Here is a 14,439-nt window from a genome sequence, read left to right as displayed (position 1 = left end):
TCCCCATATGCAGAATGTGTTAGTAATGCCCAATGCCTTACTCAAAATGAACATTTTGTTATGGGTACTTTAAGGGAAAAAACTTAAATGTTCTGAAATTTTACTCTGTCATCTCTCCTGGGAAGCTCACTACCTGAGTTTTCTCAACCACCTTTCTAGAACCTACTCCACAAAAATCAATATCACTTCTGCTGGTTTTATTATTTATTGACTTCTCCTTATCAGATTTTTTTGCTTGGTCTAAATAGTAGTATCTTTCTTGCTAACCATGTTTTGTCCATCAAGATATTTCATTTAATTAATTTCTCACAGTTATCTTGCGTACATTTTTTTTGGAGGTGTCACTGGGCTTTAGATAATTTTAATCCCTGGTAGCTCTTTGATCTGCTTCCTGTCTTCTTCCTTTCTTCATTTAGAGAAAGACCAAACTGAGAAAACTGGATATTCATTTGAAAATGGTGCCTTCTTCAGAGTGTTATTTTACACTAGTCCCTTAAACAAAAGGTCTTCTCTTATTGCAGATGGCCAAGGTTAGAATGGTAATTCTAAACAACACCAATGATTTTAGCTCATACTTCTGTTAAGAGTCTGCATATTTAAAACATGTTAATGGGAAGTATTTTCCTGGAAGGTGGGATTGTGGCTTTTTCTAATTAAATAATAGCACGATTTATTATAATATATATCTCTTGTTTTTAAGCACTGTTGAGCCATTAATACCTATTATAGCACATACACCAATCCTTTGTGATAAGTAATTAAAATCCTTGCCTCTGTCTGCCATCAGTAAGGAAAGTCCTTAGTCTTATATCCTATTGACTCTCTAGATGAAGATTTAGTGGATATTGTGACTGAGCTGATTTAGCCTTTATCTTGGTTTCTTTTGTAACTATTAGGAAGACCAGTCATATCCTTAGTACATTACTTATTACTTATGCTTAGTACATTACTTAGTACATCTACTTAGTACATACAGAGAAATTCTCTATACTGGGAACAGCATTCAAACTAGGTCTTGTTAGTGCTGAATTTTAGAACTCGTACTGAGCAATGGGTAGAAGCATTTAATTCTGAATTACTGTTACATAGCATAGCTTGCTGTGTGGGTTTTTTTTTTTTTTAGTATTATTATTTTTTTAATTAATAAACTACCCCCAACGTGGGGCTCAAGCTCACGACCCTGAGACCAAGAGTCACAAGCTCTTCTGACTGAGCCAACCAGGCGCCCTGCTGTGTGGGCTTTTAAAACTTCTTTCAAGTAAGGGAAGAGATACTGGGTTGCGGCAAAGGATGAATGAATGTATATCTTGAGAGCAAAGCTTTGTGTTCCACTGTTGGCCCCCCCCCCCGACCATTGGAGAATGTATTAGCTTAAATTTCACCCGTTTTCCTTTCCATTTGCAGATGCTGAAAGACTGTTTGTTCTTTTTTTTTTTCCAGTGTCATTTATGAAATACATTTATTCATTGGACAATAAAACATATTTTCCTACAGACCTTTTCCTTTCTATTCTAAATCTATTCATTTAGTCACTCAAATAAAATTCATACTCAACTTTTTCTCCCTTTTTCCTTACCTTCTATATCTAATCTGTCAAAGTTTCACAGATTTAATCTCCAAAATATATTTTCATTCCTTTCCACTGCCTTAGTCAAAGATCTCATAATTTCTCACCAGAATCATTGGAATAATCCAATTGATCTTCCTATTACTAGATTTGCATCTGTCCCTTGTTTTAACCAGATTATTGCATGAGTTAACTTTTTTTTTCTTTCTTTCTTTAAATTATTAACATATAATGTATTATTTGTTTCAGGGGTATAGGTCTGTGATTCATCAGTCTTACACAATACACAGCACTCACCACAACACAAGCCCTCCCCAGTGTCTATCACCCAGCCTCACCCCCCTCTCCTCCAGCAACCCTCAGTTTGTTTCCTGAGATTAGGAGTCTCTTACGGTTTGTCTCCCTCTCTGGTTTCTTCTTGTTTCATTTTTTCCTCTTTTCCCCTATGACCCTCTGCCTCGTTTTTCAAATTCCGCATATCAGTGAGATCATATGATAATTGTCTTTCTCTTGATTGACTTATTTCGCTTAGCGTAATACCTTCTAGTTCTATCCATATCGTTGCAACTGGCAAGATTTCATTTTTTGATGGCTGTGTACTATTCGTGTTTGTGTGTGTGTGTGTGTGTGTGTGTGTGTGTGTGTGTATGTATGTGTATACTACATCTTCTTTATCCATTCATCTGTCGATGGACACCTGGCTCTTTCCATAGTTTGGCTATTGTGGACATTGCTGCTATAAACATTGGGGTGCAGGTGTCCCTGTGGATCACTACCTTTGTATCTTTGGGTAAGTACCCAGTAGTGCAATTGCTGGGTCATAGGGTAGCTCTATTTTCCACTTTTTGAGGAACCTCCATACTGTTTTCCAGAGTGGCTGCACCAGCTTGCATTCCCACCAACAGTGTAGGAGGGTTCCCCTTTCTCTGCATCCTTGCCAACATCTGTCATTTCCTGACTTGTTAATTTTAGCCATTCTGACTGGTGTGAGGTGGTATCTCATTGTGCTTTTGATTTGTATTTCCCTGATGCCGAGTGATATTGAGCACTTTTTCATGTGTCTGTTGGCCATTCGATGTCTTCTTTGCAGAAATGTCTGTTCATGTCTTCTCATTTCTTGATTGGATTATTTGTTCTTTGGGTGTTGAATTTGATAAGTTCTTTATAGATTTTGGATGCTAGCTCTTTATTTGATATGTCATTTGCAAATATCTTCTCCATTTCTGTCGGTTGTCTTTTGGTTTTGTTGACTGTTTGCTGTGCAAAAGCTTTTTATCTTGATGAAGTCGCAGTAGTTCATTTTTTTTTTTTTTTTAAAGATTTTATTTATTTATTTGACAGAGAGAGAGACAGCCAGCGAGAGAGGGAACACAATCAGGGGGAGTGGGAGAGGAAGAAGCAGGCTCATAGCAGAGGAGCCTGATGTGGGGCTCGATCCCATAACGCCGGGATCACGCCCTGAGCCGAAGGCAGACGCTTAACCGCTGTGCCACCCAGGCGCCCCGCAGTAGTTCATTTTTGGCTTTGTTTCCCTTGCCTTTCGTGACATGTCTAGGAATAAGTTGCGACTGAGGTCGAAGAGGTTGCTGCCTGTATTCTCAAGGATTTTGATGGATTCCTGTCTCACGTTTAGGTCTTTCATCCATTTTGAGTCTATTTTTGTGTATGGTGTAAAGAAATGGTCCAGTTTCATTCTTCTGCATGTGGCTGTCCAATTTTCCCAGCACCATTTGTTGAAGAGACTTTTATCTGTTGCATAGTCTTTCCTGCTTTGTTGAAGATTAGTTGGCCATAGAGTTGAGGGTCCATTTCTGAGTTCTATATTCTGTTCCATTGATCTATGTGTCTGTTTTTGTGCCAGTACCATACTGTCTTGATGATTACAGCTTTGTAATAGAGCTTGAAGTCTGTAATTGTGATGCCACCAGCTTTGGTTTTCTTTTTCAACATTCCTCTCGCTATTCGGGGTCTTTCTGGTTCCATACAAATTTTAGGATTATTTGTTCAAGTTCTGTGAAAAAAATTGATGGTATTTTGATAGGGATTGCATTGAATGTGTAGATTGCTCTACGTAGCATAGACATTTTAACAATAGTTGTTCTTCCAACCCATGAGCGTGGAACGTTTTCCCATTTCTTCGTGTCTTTTCTCAGTTTCTTTCATGAGTATTTTATAGTTTTCTGAGTAGAGAGCCTTTGCCTTTTTGGTTAGATTTATTCCTAGGTATCTTACGGTTTTGGGTGCAATTGTAAATGGGATCGACTCTTTAATGTCTTTTTCTTCTGTCTCGTTGGTATATAGAAATACATCTGATTTCTGTGCATTGCTTTTATATCTTGCCACCTTACTGAATTCTTGTGTGAGTTCTGGCAGTTTTGGGGTGGAGTCTTGTGCATTTTCCACATAAAGTATCATATCTTCTGTGAAGAGTGAGAGTTTGACTTCTTTGCTGATTCAGATGCCTTTTATTTTTTTGTTGTTGTTGTCTGATTGCTGAGGCTAGGACTTCTAGTACTATGTTGAACAGCAGTGGTAATAGTGGACATCCCTGCTGTGTTCCTGCCCTTGGGGGAAAAGCTCTCAGTTTTCCCCATTGAGAATGATATTTGCTGTGTTTTTTTCATAGATGGCTTTTATGATATTGAGTTATGTACCCTTTATTCCTACATGGTGAAGAGTTTTAATCAAGTAAGGATGCTGTGCTTTGTCAGATGTTTTTTCTGCATCTATTGAAAGGATCATATGGTTCTTGTCCTTTGTTTTATTAATGTAGTGTATCACATTGATTGATTTGCAGATGTTGAACCACGCTTGCAGCCCAGGAATAATCACTCTTGGTCGTGGTGAATAATCCTTTTAATGTACTGTTGGATCCTATTGGCTAGTAATTTAGTGAGAATCTTTACATCCATGTTCGTCAGGGATATTGGTCTGTAATTCTCCCTTTTGGTGGGGTCTTTGTCTGGTTTTGGGATCAAGGTAATGCTGGCCTCATAAAAAGAGTTTTGAAGTTTTCCTTCCATTCCTATTTTTTTGGAACAGTTTCAGAAGAATAGGTATTAATTCTTCTTTAAACGTTTGGTAGAATTCCCCTGGGAAGACATCTAGCCCTGGGCTTTTGTTTGTTGGGAGATTTTTGATTAGTGCTTCAGATCTCCTGCTGGTTGTGGGTCTGTTCAGGTTTTCTATTTCTTCCTGGTTCCGTTTTGGTAGTTTATATGTCTCTAGGAGTGCATCCATTTCTTCCATGTTGTCTAATTTGTTGGCATGTAGTTGCTCATAATATGTTCTTATAATTTTGTGTATTTCTTCAGTATTGGTTGTGATCTCTCTTTCATTCATGATTTTATTAATTGGGTCCTTGCTCTTTTCTTTTGGTAAGTCTGGCCCGGGGTTTTATCAATCTTATTAATTATTTCAAAGAACCAGCTCCTAGTTTCCTTGATCTGTTCTGCTGTTCTTTTGGTTTCTATTTCATTGATTTCTGCTCTAGTCTTTATTATTTCTCTTCTCCTGCTGGGTTTGGGCTTTATTTGCTATTCTTTCTCCAGCTCCTTTAGGTGTAGGGTTAGGTTGTGTATTTGAGACCTTTCTTGTTTCTTGGGAAGGGCTTGTAGTGTTATATCTTCCCTCTTAGGACCACCTTTGCTACATGCCAAAGATTTTGAACAGATGTGTTTTCATTTTCATTTGTTTCCATGAATTTTTTTTAATTCTTTAATTTTCTGGTTGACCCACTCATTCTTTAGTAGGATGCTCTTTAGCCTCCATGTATTTGAGTTCTTTCCAACTTTCCTCTTGTGATTGAGTTCCAGTTTCAAAGCATTGTGGTCCAAAAATATGCAGGGAATGATCCCAGTCTTTTGGTACCGGTTGAGACCTGATTTGTGACCCAGGATGTGATCTATTCTGGAGAATGTTCCATGTGCCCTAGAGAAGAATGCATATTCTGTTGCTTTGGGATGGAATGTTCTGAATATATTTGTGAAGTCCATCTGGTCCAGTGTGCCATTCAAAGCCCTTGTTTCCTTGTTGATCTTATGCTTAGATGATCTGTCCATTGCAGTGAGTGGGGTGTTAAAGTCCCCTACTATTATTGTATTATTGTCAATGTGTTTCTTTGATTTTGTTATTAACTGGCTTATATAATTGGCTGCTCCCATGTTAGGGGCATAAATATTTACAATTGTTAGATCTTCTTGCTGGTTAGACCCTTTAATTATGATATAGTGTCCTTCCTCATCTCTTATTATAGTCTTTGGTTTTAAAATTTTACTTGTCTGATATAAAGATCGCCACCCCAGCTTTCTTTTAATGTTCATTACATGATAAATGGGTTTCCACCCCCTCACTTTCAATCTGGAGGTGTCTTTGGGTCTAAAATGAGTCTCTTTCAGACAGCCTGTCTATGGGTCTTGCTTTTTTATCCAATCTGATACCCCATATCTTTTGATTGGGGCATTTAGCCCATTTACATTCAGGGTAACTATTGAAAGATACGAGTTTAGTGCTATTGTATTGCCTATAAGGTGACTGTTACTTTATATTGTCTCTGTTCCTTTCTGGTCTGTGTTACTTTTGGGCTCTCTCTTTGCTTAGAGAACCCCTTTCAATATTTCTCGTAGGGCTGGTTTGGTGATCACAAATTCTTTTAGTTTCTGTTTTATCCTAGAAGCTTTTTATCACTCCTTCTGTTTTCAGTGACAGCCTAGCTGGGTAAAGTATTCTTGGCTGCATATTTTTCTTGTTTAGTACCCTGAATATATCATGCTAGTCCTTTCTGGCCTGCTAGGTCTCTGTGGATAGGTCTGCTGCCAATGTAATGTTTCTACTGTTATAGGTTACAGACCTCTTGTCCTGAGCTGCTTTCAGGATTTTCTCTTTGTCTCTGAGATTTATAAGTTTTACAATTAGATGTCAGGGTATTGACCTATTTTTATTGATTTTGACAGGAGTTCCTTGTGCCTCCTGAATTTTGATGCCTGTTTCCTTTCCCAAATTAGGGAAGTTCTCCACTATAATTGGCTCCAGTATACCTTCTGCCCTCCTGCCCTTTTTTTTCTTCTTCTGGGATCCCAATTTTTCTAATATTGTTTAGCTTTATGGTATCAATTATCTCTTGAATTCCCCCCTGGTGATCTAGTAGTTTATCTCTCTTTTTCTCAGCTTCTTTATTCTCCATCATTTGTTCTTCTGTATCACTAATTATCTCTTCTGCCTTATTTATCCTAGCAGTTAGAGCCTCCATTTTTTATTGCACCTCATTAATAGCCTCTTTGATTTCGACTTGGTTAGATTTTGGTTCTTTTATTTCTCCAGAAAGGGATTCTCTAGTGTCTTCTATGCTTTTTTCAAGCCCAGATAGTATCTTTATAATCGTTATTCTGAACTCTAGTTCTGACATCTTACTAATGCCCATATCGGGTAAGTCCCTGGCAGTCAGTACTGCCTCTTGTTCTCTTTTTGAGGTGAGTTTTTCTATCTTGTCATTCTGTCCAGAGAAGAATAGATGAACAAGAGAACAAAATACTCAAAGGGCAACCACAACCCTAGAGAAATATGCACTAAACAAATCAGAAGAGACCTGAAACCAGGGTTGGGGGGGGTGAGAATATGATCAGGCTGATGAATAGAACATAGCCATACACTAGATTTTGGGTGTATTTTGGTCTGTTAGAAGAAACTGCATCCCAAAATTTTAAAGAACAAAAAACATATATATACAAAAATAAGGTTAAATATAATGAAGGGATAGAATATGACTGTAAAAATGAAAATTAAAGATTTTAAGAAAGGAATTGATAAGTTGGTTGAAAAAAATTTTTTTTTTAATTTTTTAAAATTAAAGTTGAAGAATCATGGGGAAAAAGCCATGAGTTCTGTGTTCCCCTAGCACTAGAGTTTTGCAGTTCCCATTGATCAATGAACTTGGTCTTGGCTGGATGTTCTTGCTGATATTCTGGGGGAGGGGCTGTTGCATTGATTCTACAAATGTCTTTGCTCCAGGATGAATTGTACCGCCCTTGCCAGGGGCCAGGCTAAGTAATCTGCTCCAGTTTGCTCTTGGTAGCTTTTGTTCCTTGAAGGCTTTCCGTGCAGCCTCAGTGGATGAAAATTTGAACATGGTGGCCTCCCAATTTCTGACCCTGGAGGAGCCGAGGGCTCAGGGCCCCACTCCTCAGTGCGCCCTCAGGGAAAAGCAGTCAGTCACTCTTGTCTCCCTGGTCTCTGACTGTACTCTGTGCTCACCCGGCCTGTGACTGAGCGTTTCTGTCTCTGGCACACGACCCCGTTTGGAGTCTCAAACCCAGCAGAGTCCTACGGTGTGCTCCCATGCCACTCTTCCCGGGGGAGGAAGGGGAGTCTCCCCAGATCTGCTGCTTGTTGGGCCCCTGCTCGAAGAGCTCAAAGAGCAGGGGCCCAGCTGTGCTGCAGATCATGGTTTATCTCAACCCCGAGCTGAGAGCCCACTCCTGGGCTCACTCTGCGGCTGGCTTACCCACTCTGATACCTGGGAGCTCTGCTGCACTTAGGCACCTCGGGTCTTCCTGTGACCCCGAGAGTCCTGAGACCCTACTGTCCCACTGAGGGTTCCACCCCCCTGCTTAGCCACCAGAGTGACGTCCCTCACCGGAGCCGACTTCTAAAAGTTCCGATTTTGTGTACCGCTGCTCTATCACCTGCTGGTAGCCAGCTGACGGAGGCTCCCTTCCCCTGTGGTCTCTCTTCCCGTATATCACCTTGGATTCACTTCTCTGCACCTTCTACCTTGCAGAAAGTGGTCACTTTTCTGTTCGCAGAGTTGCCACTAGTCGTCTTCGATCCCCTGTTGAGTTCGCAGGTGTTCAGAATGATTTGATAGCTGTTTAGCTGAGTTCCTGGGACAAGACGAAATTTAGGTCTCCTACTCCTCTGCCATCTTGGACTCCATCAGTCTGTTTGTTCTTAATAGTTTTTATATAAATCAATCCTTCTTACAGATTATGAAAGGATTAAAAATTGATGATTTCTGTAAATTAGGCTAGGAATGGAGCTTGGATAAACTCTAGGGTGCTGTGTAAGTTATAGATGCTTTAGTAGATAAATCAGTTTGTTAAATAATGAAAGATTGGTTAGCAGATGGCCTCATTCTCCTAAAGCTTAGAAAGTCATTAAGAGATTCATGGAAATGGAGCAGTGACTGGGCTGGTTTGGCTTGGAGAACAGATGAAGTTAAACTGCCAAAAATGTGTATAGTCTTGTGCCATGTTAGGAGATACGAGTATCTCCCCTGGCCCCTCCATGAAGTACAGCTGTCTGTCCTGACGAAGTGTAAAGGAAACAGCTTTGTATTACTGCTGTTTTCACTTTTTGTCGCCTTCTCTTTTCTCCTTCTCTTCTTACATCAGGGACCCAGTCAGGAAAAGAGTGCTGGAGAAACGGGGGGAAGACTTTAAGAAGGAGGGGAAGATCTACAGATTGAGGACTCAAGATGACGGTGAAGATGAAAACAACACCTGGAATGGAAATTCTACTCAACAGATGTAGTGTGACAAGTACAGTATGTGCAATAATCATTGTTTCCCTTATGATTTAACGCAACTAAAACTCTACTGGAGAAGTGGGACTGCTTTTTTGTTTTCCAGCTGGTCTATAAAGTCTCTTTATTCCTGCTTAGTGGGTTAAAGTTGTTTAACTCCTCAGACAACTCAAGAGATGAGATAACTGGCCGCTAGGTCCTTGCATATGGTAACCAATTGCTAGAAGCCTAAAAGAATCAAAAGGTCCGCCACAGCGCCCCTTTATCAGCTTTGTTACTCAGTATCTCATATACTTATTAGCCCCATGCTCTCAGATGACACGTTTTGTTTAGAGCTGTTTTGCTCCAGAACTCTGAAGTCCACACAAAGTAACTGGTATGTCACGGAGTAATTTGACTCTGAGAGCATTTTTAACCAGCCAATCAGATGATAATTTATGTTTAACTTTTCTCTTTTTGCTCATCAGCTGCAAGCAATATCTTGTAGTTTTTAATCTTAAACACTGAATAAAAAATCTTTTCCAAAAATCGAAATGATCTTAGTTTTGCTTTGAGTTTTCTTATCCTAGTATCTTTTTGTTGCACAGGGCTCTGTTGAGGTCATTTGTTTGATTTTTTCCCCCCAGTACTGCCCTGGAGCTATCTCAGGAAAGTAGCTGTGACCGCCCTACTTGACATATCACTGAAGGAAGATGTTTCCTGACATACATGGATGCTATGTTGCTGTCTGTCCTAAGTCAGTGAGGCATCACTTTGTTTGCATAATGTTATGTATGGTCTTTGTTCTCCTCAGATGCAAAACAGCTGCTGAGTTACAGCTAGTTCTCCGTCACCTTTATCCTGAAGTTTTGCTCTGGACAGTCACCTTTCAAAGACCTAAAGTACCTGTAGGTAGGACAGGAAGTATGGAATAAAGATATGCCTTCTGCTCATTTGGTTATTCTTAAGAATTTTAAAGAGATTCTTAACCCGACTTACATGATACTTCATTCCTTTGTTTTGGTAATGGAGACCACTAACTTGTAATGTTTGAGAAAGAGTAAGCTTGACAGTTCCTCTTTTAACCTTCCATTTTTAGATTGGAAGATAGCATTTTTGAGTGACCTTATAGACTGACTCAATTTTGTAACGGGAAGAGGAAATTTTCTCAGAGCAAACTTTCTGTTTTTCACCTATGAAATAACGATTTTTAAAAATGCTAATAATGTTGGCAAGGAAACAGCCAGGCTATGATGTTGGTAAGAGTGAAGACTGGTATACTCTTTCCAGAAAACATCAGCAACCTTAAATGTTTCAAACTCCTTGATCATTTTTTCTAAGGAATGATCATAAATGTACACAAAGTTTAGGTACAAACATACTCGTTAAGTCTTATACCAACCAAATGCCTTCTGCAGAAATAATTAACTTTTGATGAGGAGAAATGGTACAATACTAATTTATCAATTCAGTTTAACATGTTTTCATTGACTACCTGTTATGTGTTTAGGGGGAAAAAAGCAGAATACAGAGTTGTAGGTACAGTATGATCTCAGCTTTGTAAACACATTTTATATATAGATAGTACCTGTATTAACGTAAAGAAAACAACCAAACATTAACAATGGTAAGATGGTTATTTGTTCTTTTAGTTCTTTTTGCACCTAATTGGTTTTCCCACTTTTCTGCAATGATCATATTACTTGCATAATTTAAAAAGTGAGTTTGGAAAAGAAAAATTTTCACCAAGCATCCCATTTAAGTAAAGGATTATAATCTTGAAAAATACAGCAATATGTGATTTAAAAAAACCCCAAACCTTTCAAATGGGTGTGACCCTGCTAATAACTATTAGAAATATGCTTGCAGAAACTTGGAGTACCTCGTTTGTTTGCTTGAAAAAAATTAGATTTCAGAGAAACGTACATAAAAGAATGTTCACAATCTGAGTAGGAGGATCCCTCCTCTGTTTTATAATTTAAAAAGTATACTTGGTAAAAAATTCAAAACAACATAGAAGGCTGTGAAATGAAAATAAGTCTCTTTCCTTGCATCTTACCCCAGAGGTAACTCCAGAGTAACCTCTAGTAACAGTTTCTTTTGTAATCTTCAGAAAATGTTACACATATATAAGCCAATATGTGATATTTTTTAAATACGATCATATTATATATACTGCTCTGCATCTTGTTTTTTACTTACACAGTCTTGAAGATCTTTCCCTGTCAACACATAGCTACCTCATTCTTATTAATGGCTGTGTAACATTTTACTTGATAAATGTACCCCAACTTAATCTGTTCTCTGGTGGCATCCATTAGTTATTACAGGGTTTTTTTTTCCCCCCGCTTGTTTTTGTTTTTCTATTAGAAATACTGCTATACCGAACATCTTTGGGACAGTATCTTCTTAGCTGTGAAAATATATAGTACATGTACAGTAGGCTATGTTTGTATAACTGAGTCATGGAGTGTTTGTTTGCAGTTTGGATTATAAATGCTGTTGCCAGACTGTTGCCTCTAAAGGCTTTATGAATTTACTCTCCCACCAGCAGGTCTCAGAATGGTGATTTCCCCATATTCTTACCAACACTGTTACATTTTTTCATCTTTGTCAGTGGTAGATGAAAAATTGTATGCATTTTATATGCATTGTATTGATCACGAATGTCGTTGAGTGTCTTTTAATATTACTGGTCATTTCAGTTTATTTTGAGAACTGCCTGTATTTGCCAATTTTTATTTTTTTCATCTTTATTGATATATAAGAATTCCATGTACATAAAGAAATTTAGCCCTTTGTCTAGCATATGCTATAAATATTTTCTCCCTGTTTATCTTTTGATGAGTATGTTGACAGTAATTTTTTGCCACAGTATTTGTGTGATCAGATTTATCAGTGTTTTTCTTTATGGCCTCTGGGTCGTAGTCTTGCTTATAAATACTTCTCTTTGAAAATTAATTTTAAAAAATCCACCCTTCCGTCCTAGTATTCTCATGGTTTCATTTCTTTTACATTTAAGTCTAGTATCCTGGGATGGGATCTGGCTCCCTTCCCTGTGGCTAACATCCTCAGGAGCTAACCTCTTGACCCACCACCATTTATGGACTACTCTGTCTGTCCCCCTAATTTGGCATGCCACCTTTGCCCTGTCCTTTATGCCCATATGTAGTTGTTTATGTGTAGTCTTCCCTTTTGTTAATCTTTCTTTTCTCTCCCTGCTACCAAGCTATTTTTTTTTATAACTAGCTCTATAATGCTTTTTCTTTTTTTTTGCCCAGATTGTTCTGGCTCTTCCTACAGGTTTATTTAATGTGAAACTTTATATCAGTCTATGCCCCCCTCCTCAAAAAAGTTACATTGAATTTTGAGATTTAGATGTAATTGACAACTTACAATACTGTCTTTCTCTTAGTTTCAGAACTACCCTTACCCCCATCTGACAAACTTTTCCATCTGTTGATGGAGGAAAATGCTTCTATACCATAAATTGTCAGGTTGGGGCCCCCAGCAGTGAAACATTTGATAGGAATTTTCTACAGATACAACAAATTCAGGTAAGGAATGCCTGCAAGAAACAAAATTTCAAGCATAATCATTTAATTTTATTTTAAGTAAACTCCATGCCACATGTGGGGCTCAGACTCATGACCCTGTGGTTAAGAGTCACATGCTCCACCAACCCAGCCAGCCAGGCACCTGATGATCACTCTTTTAAATCTAGCTGAAAACTACTCTTTATTTTTAAATAACATTCTCCCTGATATCTAGAAATAAGTTTTTAAGTATTCTACACTGAGATTGTCTTATTATTATTATTAGCACATTGAGGGGAATTGATAAAGACCACATCATCTTTCTGTGCTCCCACCACTACTCTGAATGTGTTTTGTGAATAAACACACAAAAGGAGCAGGTGTGCTTTCTGTGCCCTGTCTCCTGTGCTTGCTGGAGACAGATGTGGTCCTTTATCCTCAAGAGGCTGATAGTAGAGAAATATATACTTCCAGTATAATATGGACAAGCTGTAATAGGGGGTATTTATGAGCAAAGTAGAGGAAGGAATGTTTTGGGGAATTCAGGGGAAGCTATGCAGAGAGGAAAGTGCATTGTTTGAGCTGAGATTCGAAGGCATTTTCGGAAGAAGGGGCATCCTAGGGAGAAGAATTGTATTTGCAAAAACACGAAGAGGGGATAGTCAAGGGCTTACACGAGGTTCAGAATTACCACAAATTGAGAGAGAAAGAAGAGAAATAAGCTAAGTGAACCAAGGGCAGATTACATGGGCCTTTGAAGTCATCCTGGGCAGGGGGAAGTTAGGAAGGATATAAAAGGTGGCTATGAGGGGAATAAAGGATCATTCAGAGGTCATCTCTCTTTGGGTGGTAGGGTATCTCTGCCCAGGGAATATGTAATGTAAGCAGAAAGCATGGGTCTGGTGGAAAAGCTTAGAAGCCCCAGAGGGCTTGTGTGACTGCATAAATTCTTGGGAACCTACCTTCTCAAGGAGAAGCAGCCATAGGCTATAGGACATAGCTCACAGTATCATTTTTCTTTTCTAAGCAACATAAGGTCTGAGGCTGGGAAGCAGTTTGAAGAGAGGGCAGGAGATGACAATGCAGTCCATCTACACAGTGGAGTTGATGTCTTATAAAAAGGATTGCTATGGTTTTTACTCATATTTCCACCTACAAAGCCTCTGAACCTTAAAAGAGCCCGGTTAAGTGGCTCATAGAACCACCCGATGAGGTCAGTACTTGCACATTTCCACAAGAGCCAGGTGCAGGATCTTCCAGTGCTCTCATGAATTCCTGATACTGGGACAAGACGTATTTCCATTTTAATTAGAGACGAGACTTCAAGATTCATATAGTCCTACAGCGCAGAAGGCCTTTATGAAGAAATCTGGCATGGGCAGATGATCCTAAGGAGTTTGTGGGCAGTGAAGGTGTACAGGCAAACTAGGCTTGTTTTGCAGAACTGGAGCAAGTGGTAACTTGTGGGTCAGAATGCAGAAATAGTGCTCAATTCCTGTTGGCCTGCTTGTGTTTTCCCTTGCTTGGAGTGCTTACGGTACTTGTATGACAAAAATGTCACACAACAGACGCCGAGAATCGCGAGAGAAAAGAGTACATACAAAGCTGTCTGGGCTTCTGTCACACCTAGTGCTAACCCCAGGAACCACACCTCCTCCTTTCGCATGGGGCTGACTGTAGGTCCAGCACCTAGGAGAGGAAGACAGAGGGCAGTTTATGCACTCGCACAGGTGTAGTTAGCAGATCCACGTTAACCGATACTCCTTGGACTAGAGTGACACGGGCATCCAGCGCGAGCTCATTGCTGAGCTGATGACAGGATGCATCCCTTTCACGGA

General features: G+C 39.2%; 2 protein-coding genes across 2 annotated transcripts in view; one reads left to right on the top strand and one right to left on the bottom strand.

The window, feature by feature from the left end:
• Positions 1-9,614, top strand: part of UBXN4 (UBX domain protein 4) — a 48,797-nt gene extending 39,183 nt beyond the window's left edge. Inside the window, exon 13 of the mRNA XM_008695859.2 lies at positions 8,956-9,614. Coding sequence (XP_008694081.1) covers positions 8,956-9,094 — 139 coding nt within the window. The 3' untranslated portion in view covers positions 9,095-9,614. The remainder of the gene's footprint in view (positions 1-8,955) is intronic.
• The window catches only part of LCT (lactase), a 53,686-nt gene continuing 48,778 nt past the window's right edge, over positions 9,532-14,439 (bottom strand). Inside the window, exon 19 of the mRNA XM_040636831.1 lies at positions 9,532-14,290. Coding sequence (XP_040492765.1) covers positions 14,070-14,290 — 221 coding nt within the window. The 3' untranslated portion in view covers positions 9,532-14,069. The remainder of the gene's footprint in view (positions 14,291-14,439) is intronic.

Source organism: Ursus maritimus, unplaced genomic scaffold (genome assembly GCF_017311325.1).
Source record: "Ursus maritimus isolate PB19 unplaced genomic scaffold, ASM1731132v1 scaffold_1, whole genome shotgun sequence".
NCBI lineage: Eukaryota > Metazoa > Chordata > Mammalia > Carnivora > Ursidae > Ursus > Ursus maritimus.
This window is presented reverse-complemented; position numbering and strand designations above follow the sequence as displayed.